The sequence below is a fragment of the Giraffa tippelskirchi genome, chromosome 11 (assembly GCF_054371585.1).
Source record: "Giraffa tippelskirchi isolate mGirTip1 chromosome 11, T2T-mGirTip1v1.2.pri, whole genome shotgun sequence".
Taxonomy (NCBI): Eukaryota; Metazoa; Chordata; class Mammalia; order Artiodactyla; family Giraffidae; genus Giraffa; species Giraffa tippelskirchi.
Window position 1 is genome coordinate 13,794,503 of NC_137285.1, and position 23,150 is coordinate 13,817,652.

The 23,150-nt window shown below is 37.3% G+C and overlaps 1 protein-coding gene across 3 annotated transcripts in view; it reads right to left on the reverse strand.

Annotated features, from left to right (window-relative positions):
* MED13L (mediator complex subunit 13L) overlaps positions 1-23,150 on the reverse strand; it is a 284,123-nt gene that overhangs the window by 206,029 nt on the left and 54,944 nt on the right. The window contains exons 1-2 of one of the 3 annotated variants that reach the window (XM_081539694.1): positions 22,338-22,423; positions 2,741-2,775 (exon numbers count right to left, since the gene is read on the reverse strand). The exons of 1 other annotated variant lie outside the window; for it this stretch is intronic. In XM_081539694.1, the coding sequence (XP_081395820.1) occupies positions 2,741-2,775; positions 22,338-22,339 (37 nt within the window). In that variant the 5' untranslated portion in view covers positions 22,340-22,423. Of the gene's footprint in view, positions 1-2,740; positions 2,776-22,337; positions 22,432-23,150 lie in introns of those variants that run through there. One more of the 3 variants, XM_081539695.1, reaches the window with a different exon arrangement.

Genomic DNA, 23,150 nt, shown 5'->3' on the forward strand with positions numbered 1-23,150 from the left:
GAGGGGGAAAAATCTGTGCCCATATTATTCAAGGATCCTCAATTTTCAGCAACTGTAAAAAGATGAGAATAGCCGTGGAAATACATGATTTGAGTTTAAATTTTACAAAGCCAGCAACTTATACAGATGCCAAGCAGCTAAGTAAAACAGAAAATAAGTCCCTATCGAGTGAAAGGGGAAATCATGCACTTATATTCATTTTTAATTAAGCATTTTATTTTGAGATAACTGTATATTTACAAAGTTATAATAAAAACAAATACCAAAGACCTCATGTACCGTTTATCCAGGGTCCCCAATGCTAAGCACTTACAAAACTATCATACGATATCACAACCAAGACACTGACACTGACACACCAAGACAGAGAACATCTCCGCCACCACAGGGTCCCTCACGCTCCCACTTTTATAGCCACACCAGCTTTACTCCTCTCCCACTGACCTAAACTCCTGGCAAACACTTATCTATTCTCTACATCTATAATTAAGTCAAGAATGCTAGATAAATGGAATCAGACAGTATGTATTAATAACTTCCAGGGTTTGCTTTTTCACTCAGCATAATTTTCTGGACATTCATCCAGGTGGTTGTATCAACAGTTTACTCCTCTTTATTTAACTGCAGTATTCCATTGTGGAATGGCTATATCACAGTTTAACCTTCCCACATATTGAGGGATATCTGAGTTGTTTTCAATTTGGAACTTTTATGAATAGAGCAGCTATTAGTTTATAGCTATACATGTAATAACCTGTTTTTATGTGAACATACATTTTCATATATCGGGGATTTGCCCAGGAGTATAGTTCCTGAGTTGTATGGTCATTGTACATTTAGTTTAAGAAACCACTCTGACAGAATTAGAAAGCTGAACCGTTCAGGGACTCTCTGCACAAGCGGTACAGAAGAGCAGACCATCAGTGCTGCACTGGCATTAATCCCAGGAACCACGAGCAGCAGTGGAGCACCACCGATCTAACACAAGCACAGGTGTCTCATGACAAACATTACTAGCATCATGTTCTAGCACTGTATTCTGAAAGACATTAATTTATTAAATAAATTGTTGCTGGAGACTTGCTCCAGCTGGTCAGGGTTCTTTTATTAAGGTGCTACCGTTCAGGGGCCTAGTCGATTGAGGTTTCAGAATGATCTATTTTAGAAGAGAATCAGGAAAGGCCTTTTGCCTAAGTCACAGAAAATAAGAAGAGGTTTATTATAACAAACATCAGAAAGACAGATATTATCTTCAAGGTGAGCGCTGAGGCAGCCTTCCGAGAATCCCTGAGGGCTGAGAAGCCGTGTTCAAATCAGTCCTCTTCCTCATGACTCTGTCACGGGTGGGATCTCGTGGGCCGGCTCCCGGCAAATTGTATATATTTTTTAAACAAGAAACCATACAGCTATTTTTTATAGTGGCTTTGTGTACTATTTCAATATCCTACCAGAAACATGTAAGTAATTGTTTCTTCACATCCTCCCCAGCATTAGGTGTTGTCACTATTTTTCACTTTAGCCATTGTGGTAGGTATGTAAGTGATGATAGATAGTAATTTTAAGCTGGATTTTCTTAATGGCTAATGATACTGAAAAGCTTTTAAAACACACTGCCTTGTATATTTGTCTCTACAAGTCTTTTGGCCATTTTCTTCTACATTAACTATTTGTTCTTTTACAACTGAGGTCTGAGAAATCTTTACATATTTTAGATACTAGGTCTTTGTCGGATATAGGGTTTGCAAAGACTTTTCTCCCATTCCAGCTTTTCATCCTCTCAGGGGTTTTCTGCAAAGCATAAGTTTTTAAAGTAAATAATCAGTTTGTTAATTTCTCCTTTTATAAATTGTCTTTTTGCTATTGGCTCTAAAAACTCCTAGATCATAGAAATTTTCATACTCATTGTTTTTTCCAAATGTTCTATAGTTTTACATTCAATGCCTGTGATTCACGGAGTATTTTTTTTTTTTTGTAAAAGGTATGAGACTTGGGTCAAGGTACTTTCTTTGGTTGATTTTGGATGTCTAATTACTTCACTACCAATGGTTGAAAAGGTGTATGAATTTTCAGCATATGAGACCTATACATTTTTTGTTAGATTTTGGAGGCAATTATAAATGGTACTGGATTTTCAGTTTTGTTTTATCCACATGTTCACTGTTAATATAGAAATAAAAAATGATTTCTATATGTTTACCTTGTATCCTGTGATCTTGAACTCACATTATTTCTAGACTTACTGGTCTTTTTTCTTTTTTTGGTAGATTCCTTGGAATTTTCTACAAAAACCATTTTATCCGCAAACAGGGACAGTTTTATTTCTTCCTGATCTGCCTCTTCTTTCTTTTTCTTGCCTTACTGTACTGGCTAGAACATCAACATTAAAGTGAGTAAGAATGGTTAAAGCAGACATCCTGGCCTTATTCCCAATCTTGGGGGAGGGGAGAAGTATTCAGTCTTTCATTATTAAACATAATGTTAGCTGTTTGTTTATGTAGATGCTCTTTACAAAGTTAAGGAAATTCCCCAACTACCATTTTTCTAAGAGTTTTTATTTTTAATGGATATTAATTTCTGGACTTGAGTTTGTCACAATTTTCAAAGGAAATCGACAAAGAAGTATTGCTCTGAATTAATCCTCAATTGTTTGTTCTTTAAGTATGAATCTTGTGAACAGAGAAAATTGCTCACTACATCAAGTCTGAATTAAACTGCATTTCTTTTTACTATATAAACATACCTTGTATCAACAGCTTCAAGTCATTCCCCCCAAACCTAGGAAGCAATCCAAAAACATGATCATTTGGGCAACATGCAACAATCTAATACTTTTTGTTGAATCAATTCATCAAAACTAAGTACTGCTTTGCTTTCCATGTTCTTAAACGTTCACTTATTTTTTTTCCTGCGTAAAAAGTGATGTACTCTTTTAAACATATGAAAACACTACAATTTGACCTTGTCAATGGAAATATGAGTGGTTTTTGTATCCTGAGATGTTTCTGCTGCTACCTTGAAAATCACTGCTTAGCTCAGTCAAGTAACAGTCATTCCCTGTCAAATACATAAAACAAAATTCTATCCACTAATCACTATTTATCTAGTGTTAAACTGCAGTGGTACTCTCAAGGAGTACCACTCAAGGATTAGTGGTGAAACACTAATCAAGCTCTGAATTTAAACATGCATCTGCTTTTAACTCGATTTTAAAACTGAGAATTTTAAGAGCATAGAAATCTACGTTTAATTTAAATTTAAACTATGGCATAGAATTTAAAAGTCCAATTATTTCAAATCACCAAGGGACTGTCAAAGGGAAGACAAAGGAGAGGCAAATACACCCAAAGTATTAATAATCTGCATCCTATCTAAAATTGTATTCCTTTCCTTACTCTTAGTAAGGGCAATAAATAGAAAAAAGTAGTTAAAATAACTATGATAAAATAGTTTACATTCAAATGCTAGAAAAGCAGATACAATTACTAAGTTAAGATTTCTTTAAAGTTTTACATCCAAAGCCAAAACAATACTAAGCTTACAAGGCTGTGGAAGCATTGTGGCTATTGCCTCTGTAGAACCAGCCCCCTCCACATACTCCCCTCAGTGAAGACACCCCACTCCTAATCTACCACAGCCAGGCACTTCTGTACTCCAAACAACAGAGCATAACAAAAGACTTTTTAAACCAAGTATATCAAAATTTGAAAATTGCTAGTATAGTTGGAGAAAATTTAACTCTCTAATTATCTATGTTAGTTATGTTTGCTTTAAAGATAAGTGAAGTAAATGGGATTTTTACCTGCTTAATCTAAAAGAGTGAACAAAGAAAGAGGAAGAAAACAGAAATACAAATGCAAAAACAAAACTGAGAAAAACAGAAATGAAAATTAATAGAATATACCAGTAGTAAAAGGTTTTACTGTGTATGATTTCATAGGACTTATTCTGCAAATGCAGAACTGTTCTTAAGTTACATAAGATATCAAGCTACAACATATCTTAAGTTACATAAGATATATTGGGGACCTGAATACACTCAGATATGCAGATGACACCACCCTTATGGCAGAAAGTGAAGAAGAACTAAAGAGCCTCTTGATGAAAGTGAAAGAGGAGAGTGAAAAAGTTGGCTTAAAGCTCAACTTTCAGAAAACTAAGATCATGGCATCTGGTCCCATCACTTCATGGGAAATAGATGGGGAAACAGTGGAAACAGTGTCAGACTTTATTTTTTGGGGCTCCAGAATCACTGCTGATGGTGATTGCAGCCATGAAATTAAAAGACGCTTACTCCTTGGAAGGAAGGTTATGACCAACCTAGATAGCATATTTAAAAGCAGAGACATTACTTGGCCAACAAAAGTCCGTCTAGTCAAGGCTATGGTTTTTCCAGTGGTCATGTATGGATGTGAGAGTTGGACGGTGAAGAAAGCTGAGCCGAAGAATTGATGCTTTTGAACTGTGGTGTTGGAGAAGACTCTTGAGAGTCCCTTGGACTGCAAGAAGATCCAATCAATCCATCCTAAAAGAGATCAATCCTGGGTGTTCACTGGAAGGTCTGATGTTGAAGCTGAAACTCCAATACTTTGGCCACCTCATGCGAAGAGTTGACTCATTGGAAAAAACCCTAATGCTGGGTAGGATTGGGGGCGGAAGGAGAAGGGGACGACAGAGGATGAGATGGTTGGATGGCATAACCGACTCGATGTACACGGGTTTGGGTGGACTCCGGGAGTTGGTGATGGACAGAGAGGCCTGGCGTGCTGCAATTCATGGGGTCGCAGAGAGTCGGACACGACTGAGCAACTCAACTGAACTGAACTGAATACACCAGTGTTAAATTTGTATTACAAACCTACTCAGGAAGTGAGTGGATAGTTTAATATTCTTCAATTTCCAAGAGAGTGTGACAAGAACAAGTAAAGCAAACAAGAAAAACTGAGTCTATTTTTTTATACTTCACCACTAAGTTAAACAAATCATGTAAAAACTAATTTCTTTTTAAAACAATCAGAAGTATTTTTCAATGTAAATATAAAAGTATGATATTGCCAGTATTTTGTCTTAGAACCTAAAACCCTAAACTTAAAATTTAAATAAGCATAAATATCAACTGAAAATGTCTACATATTAATTTATCATTTTAGGAATAACTTGAAATGTGAGCCATCTATCTCTTAAAAAAAAAATCTCAAGTAGTATATAATTAAATACATTATGAAATCTAGTCAAGATGAAGACTTAGCATTACACAGAGATCTCAGGAAAATCCAGCCCCTCCCAATTACCAATATACCCCCCCAAAAGACAGGCAAAAATTCCTAATTCCTCATAATCAGAGTCCCCAAAATTAAAGGAAAAGGTGCAAAGAAATGAAAATCACATGTATGCCTCAGAAGGAAAGCACATGGGACTAGCCAGTGACAATCAGAAACTGCCTCTAGTCCAAAGGAGAAATACAATCCAGGGAACTGATTACTTGACAAATGCCTCAAAGATAGGAATATTAAAGGAGAATTTGTTCTATATTCCATTGTTTAACAGAGAGAAACATAAATTACAAGGTAGAAGGAAAAAAGGAAGGGAAAGAGAAGGAAGAAAATCCTGTCTGTAGCCACACCTCTATTTTTTTAAAGTACAGGATGATTTCTAATCATTAGAGGGATAATAAAAATCATACATTTTAAGACTACTTCATCTGTAAATTTTTAACGCATCTGATCAAATTCACTTTCACCACATTGATATGTACTTCAAAAATATAAAGCCCACAAAGTAAAATAAATTTTGGCTGAACTACAGAAGGACAAAAATTTGTACCTTACAGAATACAAAAAGATTCAGAAGACTGTTTAAAAGAAAAACATCAAAGGAGTATTAAAAGTAAAGTATGACTGGGAATACAATAAACTAGAATCCATTCTAATTTTTCAATTAATTTAGTTATTCTTAAAGTAATAAATATCAGGACTTCTAGTCAAGCAGATATAATAAATTGCTCTGAAAACCCATTCTGCTCCAAATATAAAGCAATGATAGATAAAACAGACAAATTTAAAAGGCATGAATACACTTTTAAAAAAAAAAGACAAACACCATGACAAAGAAACACTTAAGAGTAACAGGGATTTAAGCTGTGAGCCTACTGGGCTCTGGTTTTAGAAGGTATGAACAGAGGCCTAGATTTCAGATTCTGTGAGAAAAGAAATAAAAATGGCCCACCCAAGACTAGAGCTGAAATTGGGCCAAAAAAAAAATTGCTGGTAATAGCTGCCCAGGGATAAGTAAGTTGTGTGCATGTAAGTGTGGCTTCTAAACTGAGTGCCTAAGAAAGTGAGACTATCCAACTTAACATATAGGACCTGAGCCACACCATCTAGTTGACTGGCCAATGGAACAAAGATATATCGAGCAACAGGGGTGGACAGTCATCTGGTTTTGGATTGGGGGTTGGGGAAAGGGACAGTAGGAAGAACCAGTTAAGGACACCTGCAAAACCATTAGATAAGAAGAGTAAGAAACGAAGGGGTAGTGACTTCTTGCCAGTCAAGTTGTACCATGACATATGAAGAAAACTAGTAAGAAAGACAGTCTACAAATACAGCAACTGAAGTACGTAATTCCTCCAAACAAAACAGAAACAGGAAATATACCTGAAAAACAGATGTTTAATAGTTCCTAAAAGATAAATATTAGAAAACATAAAATTTCTTTTATTAAAGGAAAAAAGTCAAAGACAAGCAAAACCTAAACAAGATTAGGTGGAAATGAGAAAATCAGAAAGGGGGAAAATTAAGTTTATAAGTTTTAAATAAGTAATGAAATTAAAAATTCAACAGACAAGAGGAAGTTTAAACTGGGAAAGCGGAAAAGGAATTCATGAACTAGAAGATAATAATGAGGGATGTAACAGAGTTTTTAAAAATATATACTATAAAGGATCGATACCAAGGTTTCAAAATGTATTTAACAGCAGTTTCAGAACAAACAAAGAGGCAACGGTAAGAGACTAACCTTGTATTAGTAGAAAAGAGAAAAATTACAATGAATCATACAGTATTCCAGACAGATGAATAGTTTTCTATTAAAAATCTTCACAAAGGGTACATTTTAAACTAACGTACAGTCTTTCAAACAGCAGGGGAAAAACTACGAAGAACTCATCTAACCTAATTTTAAAACTATATTTTGAAAGTTGACAAGATGTAATTAACAAAAAAGTTCCACTCACCCAGTCTTCATTTGCAACTCAATAGTCCTCCAAGTTCACAGTTTCTACACTCAGAGAAATGAGGCACCAGATGAGAGTGCTTTGCTTGTCAAAAGGGTGGTAATAAAAATTGTGATTGGGATAGAAAAGTAATAAAATAGTAGATTATACAACTGAATAATAACTAATTTCCAACAAAAAAGAAAATTTCTTCTTTACTAAAATCACATAAATCAACAAAAAGCAAAAACTAGTGCTATCAACAATAAATTATTCAAGCAAAAGTATCTATTACATTTCCCCTCTAAGTTTAAAACAAGTAGAAAAACTGTAATGCTGACAATGGAGCCTGCATTTACACTAAAGTTTTTGGTGGTTCAGCTATCTACAAGGCTAAAGAATTTGACAGTTTTACCTGAACAGGTTAAGATTCACAACTGGCTAAAGCTTTGTGTGTTTTAGCAGGACGACTAGATTAATAAAAAGTGAATTAGTTTTATCATTGTACAGACGTGGATTCAATCATCTACACTGATCACTTATTTTGATGGAAATAGATATTTAGGAATCATTCAGAGATACAGAGTAGCCGAAGACTACACAAGAAACAAACACAAAACTATAGATAGAACATCAGTGTCCCCATCAAGACAAAGCATATTCTTTGCTGGTGATAAACAGTTTATTCACTTCACTTTAGTCTAAAACTCCACCCAAGTGATCCATAAAATTACTGAGTTCCAGTGGGTAAAAATACAGCAGCAGACATGCAGCCTGACTGCAAACACAGGACTGTGTACACAGCAGAGTGCCTGGCCTTGCTAACGAGAAAAGTTCAGGCATTTCTTCTGTCTGACAGCAGAGAAACACTCCATGTGCTTTCTCAGTTCTCTATAAATGTCAGTAGCCCTCTGGCTCACTGCCATAAGGAGCTCTTATCTCTGTTCTCTGCTTTATCTCTTTGTCCATTCTTCAGTCATTTAGCACAACCACTACTCTATTTTCATCAGTAAGATGTTCTTCTGCAACAAAAATGGGAGCTCCAATTGCTTCAAAAGCAGTTACTCAACAGCTGCTAGCTAAAATCATGAAAATTAGAAAGCAACACTTTGTGGCTTTTTTAATCAAAGGAGCATAACATTTCAAATTGACATTTACCACCCAGCGATCCACCCTCTTTTATAGTAAGCCAAATATATATATATATACACACACATATATATATTAAAACGTTCACATAAAAGCAATCACTCTGATAAAAATTTTATAGACATAACACTTACAAAATGTCTATGAAATCACAAACTCATTAACAGTAAGAAATAACATCACCAGTGTTTATTTAAGTATGACAGATAACCAAAATACGAGCTGTTATTTATTACTTTCCTTCCACACACCAAAAACCCAATAATTTTTTACTGAATGTAAAAAAAAAAAAAGTATCTCAACCTTTCTTCTGCTTAGGTGTGAACTGTACCATCAATCTAACATTACATCCTGGCTTCATTCTACCCTTTTCTCCCCGCTGACATAAAATTCTCTGTCAAGTGACCTAAGAGTATTCAATGTATCCTGTGTGTCCATATACTAAAAAGAAGTAAACAGAAAAGATAAAAACATGCCTTTCTTACATTGTACCATCTGCTTTGAGTAGCTTTTCCTTCCTCTTCTAAAGGATATTATTCTTTTTTTAAAGGCAGTAGCTCCATACAGGAGAAAGCAATGGCACCCCACTCCAGTACTCCTGCCTGGAAAATCCCATGGACGGAGGAGCCTGGTAGGCTACAGTCCATGGGGTCGCTAAGAGTCAGAAACGACTGAAGCGATTTAGCAGCAGCAGCAGCTCCATCCAGTTGTGCTAAGTTTTCATCAATAGGCAAACAGAACAAACTGCTTTCTTCCTGTGATCCCATACAGAATTTTAGGCCTGCCTCTTTACATTGAGACTTGCCTGACAACTCTGCTCACCAGGTTGAGGGCAAGCAGAGTGTTTCAACTGGAAAATACCCTGAGCAGCAGTTACTGTTGCCACAACTTAGAGCATGATAACTATCTCTTTTCAGCAGCAATCATTCTGCTTCTAACACCTCCTCTAGCTAAAAGCTTCTTCAAGGCAGGGTCTCAAGAAACATCTCTTACCACATCGAGATGACAGCTCTCCGTATAACAACCATGCAAAAACTGTTTGGTGAATAATGAAAATTGAATGTATAACACACTTTGAGAAAATTAGTACAATGAGTAACAGTTATTATGTTAGATAAAGACACAGATGCTAAGGAATGTAAGACTTTAAGAATACAATTACACGAAGTCACTGTCTCCTACTACGTCTCTCTAAGCCCGATTACCCACCCTTTCTATCCCTAGGAACCACTAAAATGTAGATATTTACAGCCTGACACACTGATTCAAGACTGTAAGGTATGTACAGATTGGTGTCAGATCCATTTAGAGAATTTATGATCTCTGCTGTTCCTTCTGTCTGCTCTAAGCATCTGATATCAGCCTCTTTCAGAATTCCTTTCCTTCTCCAGTCCCATATGTCTCTCCATCTCTTCTACCTTCTCTTACAAATGAACTTTTACATCAGAGGACTGGCCCATTTTATACAATGCTAATCAGCCAGGGAAACACATTTTATTCCATGCAGTAAAGCAAGCTTTGATTTTAATAGACTTTATAAACATAATCTCAGGCATTTCTGCCTAAGAAAATGGAGAAGAGAGTTCACACAAAAAGTGGTACAGGCTTCATGTACACTTTATTTTTATGTCAAGTAGCTTCCTATAGCAATATCCTCATCTGCGGTAAACACTAAGGTCTTATTTAGGAGTGCTAAATTGTGTCACCCTTGAGGCTTACAGAAGCTTATCATCTGACTTTTAAACATTGTCTATTAGAAAAGAGTTTCATCAAACACCTAAATTTCTACTTTCACTAAGTGTAAAAACAATAGCACTAAAGCACTTCAGGAAAACAGTTCCCATTTCCTTAAACATTCATCAAACTTTAAGACTGAGACTACATCAGTTTAGTTCAGTTCAGTCATGTCTGACTCTTTGCAACCCCATGGACTGCAGCACAGGCCTCCCTGTCCATCAAACTCATGAGCACTGAGTTGGTGATGCCATCCAACCATCTCATCCTCTGTTGTCCCCTTCTCTCCTCCTGCCTTCAATCTTTCCCAGCATCATAGTCTTTTCCAATGAGTCAACTCTTCGCATCAGGTAGCCAAAGTACTGGAGTTTCAGCTTCAGCATCAGTCCTTCCAATGAATATTCAGGACTGATTTCCTTTAGGATGGACTGGTTGGCTCTCCTTGCAGTCCAAGGGACTCTCAAGCATCTTCTCGAACACCACAGTTCAAAAGCATCAATTCTTCGGCACTCAGCTTTCTTTATAGTCCAACTCTCACATCCATACATGACTAATGAAAAAACCATTCTACTAGACGGACCTTTCTTGCCAAAGTAATGTCTCTGCTTTTTAATATGCTGTCTAGGTTGGTCATAGCTTTCCTTCCAAGGAGTAAGCATATTTTAATTTCATGGCTGAAGTCACCATCTGCAGTGATTTTGGAGCCCAAGAAAATAAAGTCTGCCACTGTTTCCACATCTACGTGCCATGAAGTGATAGGACTGGATGCCATGATCTTAGCTTTCTGAATGTTGAGCTTTAAGCCAACTTTTTCACTCTCCTCTTTCACTTTCATCAAGAAGTTCTTTAAGTCTTCTTCACTTTCTGCCGTAAAGGTAGTGTCATCTGCATATCTGAGGTTACTGATATTTCTCCCGGCAATCTTGATTTCAGTTTCTGTTTCATCCAGCCCAGCATTTCACATGATGTACACTGCATATAAGTTAAATAAGCCGGGTGACAATATACAGCCCTGACGTACTCCTTTTCCTATTTGGAACCAGTCTGTTGTTCCATGTCCAGTTCTAACTGTTGCTTCCTGACCTACATACAGATTTCTCAGGAGGCAGGTCAGGTGGTCTGGCATTCCCATCTCTTGAAGAATTTTCCAGTTTGTTGTGATCCACACAGCCAAAAGTTCTGGCATAGTCAATAAAGCAGAAATAGATGTTTTTCTGGAACTCTCTTGCCTTTTCAATGATCTAGTGATGTTGGCGATTTGACCCCTGGTTCCTCTGCCTTTCCTAAATCCAGCTTGAACAACTGGAAGTTCACGGTTCACGTATTGCTGAAGCCTGGCTTGGAGAATTTTGAGCATTACTTTGCTAGCATGTGAGATGAGTGCAATTGTGTGGTAGTCTGGACATTCTTTGGCATTGCCTTTCTTTGGAATTGAAATGAAAACTGACCTTTTCCAGTCCTGTGGCCACTGCAGAGTTTTTCAAATTTGCTGGCATATTAAGTGCAGCACTTTCACAGCACCATCTCTTAGGATTTGAAATAGCTCAACTGGAATTCCATCACCTCCACTAGCTTTGTTCGTAGTGATGCTTCCTAAGGCCCACTTGACTTCGCATTCCAGGATGTCTGGCTCTAGGTGAGTGATCACACCGTCGAGACTACCTACTTACACACTTTGGGGGTGGGGGAGGTGGGGGGATGTCCAACCTGTACCAGTAGAAATAACATTTTGATCCCGTATCAAATTCTACTCTTCTCCACATTCCCACAAATGAAGAAATGTATCTACCCTAGCACCATACTTCTCACATTTAAGAAACTAATCAACTAAAACCATTAACTTCATACAGTAATCAATAAAAAAGGCAAATTATTATCTCAAGAAAATAATTTCAAGTTCAAGCTTATAACATGAGCATTCTCTCTCCTTCTCTCTCTCTTTGGCCACACTGCACAGCTTGTAGGGTTTTAGCTCCCCGACTAGGGATTGAACTTGGGCCCCCAGCAGTGAAAGCATTGCGTCCTAATCACTGGAGGGGCAGGGAATTCCCTATATGAGTGTTTTCTATCCTAGATTGTGTCTTCTATGTAATATAATTTAAATCCGCAAAGAGCCAAAATTCTTTGTTATGGTTGAAATAAAGGAGGAAAAACAAACATATTTTAAGCAGCCTATTAAAAAATTCACATATAATTAAAATCACTTACCAAGATAAAAGTATGTTCGATAAAATGACACCAATCTTCTGCCTTTTTAAACGGTCTTATTTCCTTCTAAGACCATGAAAAAAGGAATAATGGCCATGTCGTAGTCATTCAATATTTCCAAAGCACTTTTATACTTTCTACAATGTTAACTATTCAATATAATTTAGCCTCCGTTCTTATCATAGGCTGCAAAAATGATGCTAAACCAAGACATCAATTATATTCACAATAAATTATCACATTTATTAGAACAACAGCATTTGTAGTTCAAAATAATTTGAACCATCAAGGGAAACAAAGAAAATAATCTTTCCCACCAAGTCTATATTTTAAAACTCTTGGGAATTCATTCAACTAGCAATTGTTCAACTACTGCTGAAATACTTAGTAAACATTATGCTAACAGTGTTCATAATACATATGGAGACTGCCCTCAATGAGTCTACAGTCTGCTGGGAGGGAGCATGAAACCCATGATACATATGAAGCACGCTTCAAAGACAGTACCCTCAGTGAAGCTCACTTTCCTATTAATGAATTTTAATTGTCTTAATGAGTAAATGCTAAAAGAACATTAATCGGCAAGTTGAAATTTTACAATAAAGGGCTGGAGGTACATAACATCATAAAAGTTCCTGTCACACAGTAGATATGATGGCTATTGTTCCTGTAACTTAAAAACGGAGTGGGAAACACAAATAGGTCCAGCCTCTGAGTTCAAAAGAAATCCAATTCGGAGAGAAGGTTACAAGAGCAGTCATCCTCAAGATAAATTAATAAACATACATGCTAGCCTTGAAGAGCTGGCAAAATTCCAAACTGTAAAAGAAAACTACACAAAGACTACTGAATCAGCCAAATACAATAGTACACATCCACTGGTTCAACAGACAGGCCCCTGTGGCTTGTCATATGAAGAGTATCTATCTCTACCTAAGTCTCAATTTTCTCTAAGGTATTCTATACCTACATTGAAAATATCATTTGGAAATATTACACACAAAAAGTATCAAGGAAAGAACTTCACAAGATGAAATCAGATAAGCCCATTGTTACTTTAATACCATATAATCTATCATATGAACTTTTGTGATCAAATGTACGGCTATAAAAACCAAGAAACCCTGAGATGGATAGCTTTCCTTCTCTGAGAAAAACTGGAAGAACGAGGAAAAATAATAAAAACAGATAATAAGGCAGGGAAAGAAAAATAATATATGTGTAGACCAACATATTTTATTTAAAATAGTGACTCAAATATTCAATGAGTCTAAAATCTGTACATAAAAAAGGTAACTTTGGTCCATAGTCAACATTATTAATGTACTTAATAACAGAGGTCAAACAAAAGACATCAACCAGGAAGCAATGTACTTAGGGGATCTGCCCTAGGGAGCTCCACGGCCCTACAACTGTCCAGTTTTAGAAGTATGTCCATAGGTGCTTTTCCTAGACCACCCAAAGCTTTCCGCAGATCTCAAATGGATAAATGACCTAAAAAAACTAAGAGTTACTCATCTAAGACTGTAAGTTTCCAACATTCCTAATATTAATTTTCCTTGACAATGAACAACAATAAGAAAACAAGCTAATAAGAATAAGGTTAAAACAAGCTATCATAAAACTCAGTGGAAATTTTTTTACAGCGTCAGAAAAATACACTGTATTCTCTTTGTAAGTTGTAAATTTGAAAATTTAAAGTTTTATGACACTAAACTAGCTTCACAAAACAGATGTTGTTGCCTATGCCATTTAATCAATTCAAGTCACATTCCTAGAAGACAATATAGCCATCTGATGAGTTCAGCGTCAATGGAATGAGCCAAATCCACACAACAGCATTTTACAAAAATAATCAGTGGTTTAAAGCAGGGCATGTGCAAAATTCCTGAAATAACACATACATAATTCACTGCCAAACTCAGATCAATTCAAAATCTGCAGAGGCAAGAAGCATTATTACGGCTCTGAAACCCATATTCAGTAAGGCTGTGTTCAGAAAAGTTTCATTTCAATTTCAAGAAAGTAAATGACTAGAAAAGCTCAATAATGATTTTGGCAGATATCAGTATCCCTCATTCAAAGCAGAAAAATTTTACACAGCTCAAGATTCTTTAAAAGATAAAGAAAAGCACCAATTTATAGAACCTGAGTCTGAATTTAAGGATGAAATGTCACCTACTTGAGAAATATAACACTGCATCCTCTCAAATATTACAGCCATCTAGACAACAGAGGCAAAAGAGCACAATGGAAAAGGAAGGAGAAAGCACAGCCTTATAAGAGATCAGGCCATTATTCTGGCTCTGCCACCAGCAAACTGTAAGGCTTAGAGCAAATTACTCTACCTCTTTATGCCTTGGTTTACTCAACAAAGTATTAGCTAACTGAATCCAATAGTACATAAAAAAAGATCACACACACAATCATGTGGCATTCATCCCAAGTTCACAAGGATGGTTCAACACATGCAAACCAATCAATGTGATACACCACATAAACAAAAGACAAAAACCACATGGTCATCTCAATAGGTGCAGGAAAAGCATGTGACAAAATTCAACACCCATTCATGATAAAAATTCTTGCCAAAGTGGGTACAGAGGAAACGTATCCCAAAACAATAGAAGTTATTTATGATGAACCCACAGAGAATGTAATACCAGTGGTGAAAAGTTGAAAGTCTTCCTGCTAAAATCTAGAACAAAACAAGGATGACCACTCTCATCACATCTCTTCAACATAGTATTGTAAATTCTAGCCACAGTAATCAGATAAGAAAAAGAATACAAGGTATCCAGATTGAAAGGAAGAGGTAAAACTGTCATTACATGCAGATGATACAATGATATATAGAACATCCTAAAGACTCCATACAAAAACTACTAGAACTGATAAATGATGAATTCAACAGAGAGCAGGACACAAGATTAATATACAGAAATTGGCTGCATTTCTTCACACCAGCAATGAAATATCAGAAAGGGAATGTTTAAATAAAAAAAAAAAAAGTATCTTTTAAAATAAAAGCCTCCAAAATAAAATACTTAGGAATAAACCTCATCAAGGAGGTAGAAGACTCATACACTGAGAACTATAAAACATTAATTAAGGAAACTGAGGGGGTGTGCTCACTTAGTTGTGTCCAACTCTTTGCGACCCTATGGACTGTAGCCCGCCAGGCTCCTCTGTCCATGAGATTATCCTAGCAAGAATACTGGGATGGGTGCCATTTCCTCCTCCAGGGGATCTTCCCGACCCAGGGACTGAACCCGCATCTCTTACATATTCTGCACCGGCAGGTAGATTCTTTACTACCAGTGCCGCCTGGGAAGCCCAAGGAAACTGAAATGATGCAAAGAAATGGAAAGATAGTCCATGCTCTTGGACTGTAAGAATTAATATTGTCAAAATGGCCATACCACTCAAAGCAGTCGACAGATTTACTGCAATCAGCATCAAATTACCCATGACCTTTTACAAAGAACTGGAAGAAATAATTCTAAAATTCACATAGAACCATAAAAGACCCAGGATTGCCAAAGTAATCCTGAAAAAAAAAAAAGCAAAGCAGGAGGCATAACCATCCCAGGCTTCAGACAATATTATGGAGCTGTGAGAATCAAAACAGCATGATATTTGCACAAAAACAGAATATGGATCAATGGGACAGAATAGAGAGCCCAGAAATAAATCCACACTGCTACTGCTACTGCTAAGTCGCTTCAGTCGTGTCCGACTCTGCGTGACCCCACAGACGGCAGCCCAACAGGCTCCCCCGTCCCTGGGATTCTCCAGGCAAGAACACTGGAGTGGGTTGCCATTTCCTTCTCCAATGCATGAAAGTGAAAAGTGAAAGTGAAGTCGCTCAGTCGTCTCTGACTCCTAGCGACTCCATGGACTGCAGCCTACCAGGCTCCTCCATCCATGGGATTTTCCAGGCAAGAGTACTGGAGTGGGGTGCCATTGCCTTCTCCATAAATCCACACACCTACAATCAATTAATCTTTAACAACAGAGGCAAGAATATATAATGGGAAAGAGTCTCTTCAGCAAATGGAGTTCTACACCCACATGTAAATCAATGAGGTGAGAACACACTCACCATACACAAAAATAAACTCAAAATGGCTTAAAGACCTCACCATAAGAACTGACACTATAAAACTCCTAGAAGAAAACAGAGGCAAAACATTCTCTGATGTAAATCACACCAATGGTTTCTTAACATCAGTCTTCCAAGGCAATAGAAATGAAAACAAAAATAAACAAACGGCTAAACAAATTTACAACCTTTTTCACAACAAAGGAAACCATAAACAAAATGAAAGACAATCAACAGAATGGGAGAAAATACTTGCAAACAATGGCAACTACCAAGAGCTTAATTTCCAAAACATACAAACAGCTCATACAACTGGACAACAACAAAAATAACCTCATCAAAAAAGAAGACAGAAGACCTAAGTAGACATTTCTCCAAAGAAGAAATACAGAGGGCCAACAAACCCATGAAAAGATGCTCAACACTGCTAATCATTCAGTTCAGTCGCTCAGTCGTGTCTGACTTTTTGCACCCCACGAACCGCAGCACGCCAGGCCTCCCTGCCCATCACCAACTCCCAGAGAAATGCTAATCAAAACTACAATGAGGTACCACCTCACGCTGGCCAAAATGGCCATAATTTAAAAATCTACAAATAACAAATGCTGGAGAGGGTGAGGAGAAAAGGAAACCCTCCTATACTATTGGTGGGGATGTAAATTGGTGCAGCCCCTATTGAAAACAGTATGGAGGTTCCTCAGAAAATTAAAAAACCGTATGATCCAGCAATCCCACTCCTGAGCATCAGGCATGTGCACTCAGTTGCATCTGACTCTTTGTGACCCCATGGCCTATTGACCACCAGGCTCCTCTGTCCATGGGATTTCCCAAGCAAGAATATTAGAATGGGTTGCCCTTTCCTTCTCCAAAGGATCTTCCTGACCCAGGGATCAAACTTGCTTCTCTTGCATTGGCAGATGTGTTACCACTGAGCCACCGTGGACTACTACTCAGCCATAAAAAAAGAATGAAATAATGCCATTTGCAGCAACCTGGATGCAACTAGAGATTATTATACTAAGTGAAGCTAGAAAGAGACAGACAAATACTGTATGAAATCACTTATGTGTGACACAAATGGAACCTAACTATGAAATAGAAACAGAATCAGGACACAGAATATAGACTGTTAGTTGCCAATGGAGTGAGGTGTGGGAGAGGGATAGGCTAAGAGTTTGGGATTAGCAGATGCAAACTAGTATATATAGGATTGATAAACAAGGTCCTACTGTACAGCACAGGGAACTATATTCAATATCCTGTGATAAACCATACTGGAAAAGAATATGAAAAAGAATGCATATATAACTGAGTTGCTCTGCTGTACAGCAGAAACACAACATTGTAGTTTAACTACACTTCAATAAAAATAAATTTAAAATAAATAAACTGCCTGAAGCTGCGATGCCCAAGGAACCTCGTAATCTCCCCTGACAACCACCAACCCTTAACCACCCCATAGGCTCAAGTCTTCCTTAAAATACAATTTTAATGCTTTAGGGAAATTTAAATTCCTTCTCACAAAAGGCATGGTAGTAAACACAAGAGTCTCAAAAATGTAAAAACATCTGGCAAAAGAAGGACAAAAGAAAGAAATTACAAAGGTTTACAAAAGTACTGCTGTTCAGGACCCAATGCTAAACATATCTGGAAACCAGAGCAATGAACTTTACTGAAACTTTTCAGAAATGAGTCATGATTGCTTTCCACAGAAATCTATGTAGAACCTGTAGTCTGAGTTTCCTCACCTGCCAAGTTGTATGTATGTTTAGGGGATGGGAGTGAGTATGCACTAAAATCGGCAGCTTTCAAAACACGTTCCTCTGAACTCTCAGGTCCTGTGAAAGTGCCTCACAGGTCTCAGGACAAATGTCGTCACACCATCTTCAAGCAGGCACCCCAGTTGTATTGCTTTATGTATGATCTGGTTTTGCATTAAGGTAAAATCACGTAAGGATTCCATGTAAGATTCTGTCTTACAACTAAGTTCTGGTTATAAATGTTGGCAAGTGATACACAAAATAAATAGTTCTTAAAGCTCTGACACTCTGTGAGTTGATGGCTATCATCTTGAAATGGAATTTAACAGTAAAATGAGATTTGCTTTACAGAAACTTGCTTGTGCTCCAGATTCAATGACAGATTACATCTATTTAATACTACATTTATCCCCACCTCAGGACAAAGGTAACATCTAAAATGTTATCTTCATGAAGTTTTAGAGGGAAATACCAGAAAACTGACAAGAAAGTCAGATACAGAAATGCATGTGGTTTAATTCTTCCATGTCTAAGAACTTTAATGTGATTACAATCATAAATCCCTGCAATTCAATTATTGCTAAAGTTAGTGTTAATTTACAAATGAATTGCTTTGAATTTCTTCAAAGAAAACCCACATATGAAAGGAAGAATATACAGAAATTCCTTGGCACTGACAGATTTAGTTTTTCGTTTCAACTAGTCAAGAGGCAAAGGAAGGGCCACTTTGTAATGTAGTAAACTGCATTTTGCAAAGGCTAGAATGTGAACTGCTGGCACAGTGAGACTGGTGAAAGGGAGTAGTCATTTCACTTGCAAACAAGCTTCACTAGTGGACTGTTTATGACTTTTTTGCTATTGTTTATTTCTTTCTACCTGTTGCCAGAAATACAGTAACTTTCTTGAAGCTACTGTTTTAAAAGTTGCTTTTTTAATAAAAAACGGACACAAAAATAAAAACCAGCCAATTGCTAGAGCTGGCGGTAGACGTGAAGAGGTCCAAGGAATGATTAGTGTTAGCCAAAAATACAAGAGAGGAAAGTCACTGGTGACCACTCAGACTTAGGAAGTGAACCAGTGAACCACATGCTCAGTTAGAAATAAGAAAAAGCCATCTGCAGGAGTATTTTTGGTGAGTGGACCAGGCAGGGCAAAAATTATATTTTATGGAGGAAAATTCTGTCATAATGGTATATTTTAAAAAAAAAAAAAGTGGGACTTTTTTTGAAGAAGGCTTCAAGATGTACCTCTCTCAAATGTCAGTGTGAACTGTATCACAGTAATCTAGTGAGCTGTTTCCCAAAGTCAACCCAACCTGAAGTGTCTGCATACGAACAGATTAAGATTTTATGGACCACAATCTTGAAATCTGTCTACTTTGACAGAGAAGAGAACTTAACAGAAACTAACTTAGCATAAAACCCTAGTGATTTGGACCAGCTGCTCAAGAGTCACGAGCAGCCAGATGTAAAGTGAATTGCCGCACTCTGCTATCATCTGCAATAAGGAGAACCTGAAAGGGCTTTCCTGATGAGGAAAGACTGCTGTCTCAGGAGCCACACTGCAGATGGCTCAAACCAGCTCTCCTGGTCTACAAAACCAGACCTCTTTTTCAGTGTAGATGGATGTTCTGAGCCCCAAATGAAAACATTTAGCCAAAAACCTTGTCTCTATTATGTGTCATGGAGTCTGACTGCTGCCATGACTTTTAGCATAGAACCCTGCTTCATTCCCCACTAAATGCTCTCCTAGTTACAACCCATTTCTTTCCATCTTACTTTCCACTATGTATATCTTCCTTTGGTCCACCCCTTCTTTGTTTTAACCCACTATATTTCCTATACCTGGCTGCTGCTCTTAATCCCAAACTTTCCTCGTCTTGTGTGTGTGGATCCCAGCCTGCTATCTTACTTTCATAACTAATCCAGTCAGGGTCCAAGACAAATTGGCAGCAGACAAGACATGATCCCTTCTGGAATATATGAAAGGGCTAAGATGAAAGAATAGGAATAATATCATTGCCAAGAAAAAGGAGCAGTGTGCGTTAATGGTGGTGATCACAGCTGGCACTCATTCACAAACACCAGTGCTTTACTGTCTCCTCTCATGGAGACACTAGGACACTATCAGGGAGTGAAAAGGGACAGCCCTCACTTTCAACAGCACGTGGCCTCCTACAATAACCCAGTTACAAAAAGGACCCAGAAGCCATCTCGCACAGGTTTTTACTGACTGAAAATAAGACAACTTACACAACATCAAGAAGGATGACAACTGCAACTGACTGAAACAATCTGTTTAAATCCTTGAGTTAAAAACATTCAAAAATAAAAACTCACAGGTCAGCTTCTGAAGAACAGTTGACTATCACTCCTTAAACTAAAGAATTTTCTTCAAATACTAGTCATGTTACACCTGCCGTTTCAGTAATAACTCTAATAAGCTTTAAATGTTCTATTCATAGGGAAATGGAAGCAAAACTAATTTGCATACTCTGCATGAAGAGTAAAGCATCAGAAAAAAGAAGAAGAAGAAATGGCATTATCTGGTCAAAGCCGTGATATGAAAGATGGAAATGTTAAACCCCTCTCCCTCCACAAGAGTCACGATGTGTATTTTATGCATCCCAATCAGCATTTTTGTATATGCACATCCTGACTTTTAAATCTATGCAAGAATCATCAATGATTGAGTAGAGTGCTGAGAATCTAATGGTTTTTTAAATTGCCAACACTTTAGGTACCTATTACCAGTGGACTTTAAATACTGCAAGTATACACAGTGGACAAGACTTTGAAGTTTCCGATTCCTGAGGATAAATCACAAACCAAGGAGATAAACCACAATGTTCAACATCATTTAATAACTTCTCTTTTGGACTAAACGAGAACCCTAAGGCCACACTGAGGAAATATTTTTAAACTGTCCCCAGAAAAATCACACAAGCTAGAGTTTATTCCTCTTGAACTTTATGGCTTTGCTTTAAAAAAAAAAAAAAAAAAACTACTACTAAAACTGTGTCACATTATTGACCTCAGGACCTTTCTGCTGCCTTGTCTAGCTACAACCAAGACCATCTCACACTTTTTTTCAAACTGTGACTCAAAGGAAAAAAAATTAAAAAACACCGCTCTTTACTCAATTTACATAACGAGTATGTAAATCCAGCTATCCTCTACCATGCTTTCCTTCCTAAGTATTTGTCTGAATATTCCTCATTGCTTCCTATCAACTGCTGAGCAAATAGTCAGATAACTATTAGGGCCAACCTCCTACCACAGTGAGGTTTGTTCCAGACCTACTTACATGGTCCCAAAGCCAAAATAAAACCAAGATGATACTTCCTCAAATGATACAGAGTCCTCTAACTGTGGTAAGCCCTGAAGATTTTCAAGTGGTTCTACTATAATCTGGGCTCTAATGCTAATAACACTTTACCATGGAATAACCAAAATGATGGTTCCTCCTGAAATACTCTTCTAAAAAAACACTAGGAAAGATAAAACAATTCTAAAAACTCTAAGAAAGTTAACTATTTTTCCTGTAAATTTCTCTAATGTTTTGGGCAGTCAACTGCCACAAACTACACTAAGCCAATTTGAGTGAAGAAAAATTCAACTGCTTTTCCTTCCCATTTCAACTTACATGCTAAATGAGATACAGTAGCTTGGGAGGGAGGGCAGGCAGGTTCAGACTAAAGAATAAGGCTTATAAGTATGATGAGTTAGCAGAGGCACTTCAAAATGAATTCCAATCACCCCAACAGCATAGACATTCTCTAAAAGACATTCAAAGGATCAGAATCTTCAGTGAAACCATTTAAGGACAGAGTGAAAGTGAGACTACACATGTGGCTCTTCAGCTACACAGAAGGAAAGGAGACTGCTTTGAAATACCGCCACATTTACATTCTCAAGAAAATCAGAAAAATCACAAAGCACACAGTATGAATAACATTCTTACTTCTCCCAAACCTCTGAGGGCATTTAATAAATGCTTATTGAATGAATTGCCTTATTTTATGCAATAAGCTGAAATAAGGTGGCCAACAGGGTGGCCACTTAGGGCAACTAAGCACATATCATAGCTCCTTAAATTTCTTTCTACCATTTCTCCAAAATAGAATAAACATCCCCAAATCAATCTTAGAAAGTTACCAACATATACTCACATAGCATTTCTATAACAGTATCGTATAGCCCTAAAGTGTAACCACAGGTCTTTTCAGGTAAAACGTGTACATTCTGTACAGCACCTAATATTCTGTTCACAAAGGGACAATGAAAAAGCCACCAAGGATTCTAAAATCCAAAACTGGCACAGTTGTATCTACCACATTTATATTTGCCCATAAGCAGAAATGCACAAAAATAAGCCTCCATAAATCACGCCTGGGTTTAGGAAAAATGTAAACTAGCAAGATCATAAAGAAAGAAACCTCTAACTAAAGCTAATGCAAATGGAGAGGCATTTATTAATGAAAGCTCATCAGGAGATCAAGATAAATCATGTGAAAAGTAGATGCTGAAAAGCACTGTTAGGTTTACCACCTGAAGCTGTCAACTTGAAGAGCCTAGGAAAATCATCAAGAAAACTAATTCCCTGCATAGTAAATAAGTTCACCACCATTTCAAAAAGGAAGTAAGAGAGGAAAGAGAAGGATAGAAGAAAAGAGGACAGGCCAAGGGAGGATTTAAGGAAAACTTCAGGACACCCTTATTAAGCTCCCAGCCAGATGAGGAAAAACTTTCTACCACATTCCTGCACAATGGTCTTCTGTTAGAACACTTTAGTGCCTCCTCAAGGTGGTATTTCTGCCCTTTCCAACCATTGCTGGTTTTCCCCCATACCAGAACTGCTAATCACATCTTCCATAGCAATGAAAAGGTCTCCATTATCCAACAGGGTGGTTGTGTAGGACAGCTAAGCACCTGTAATGTGTCATGTGACAGAGGATCTGAGTTTTTCATTTTATTTAATATTC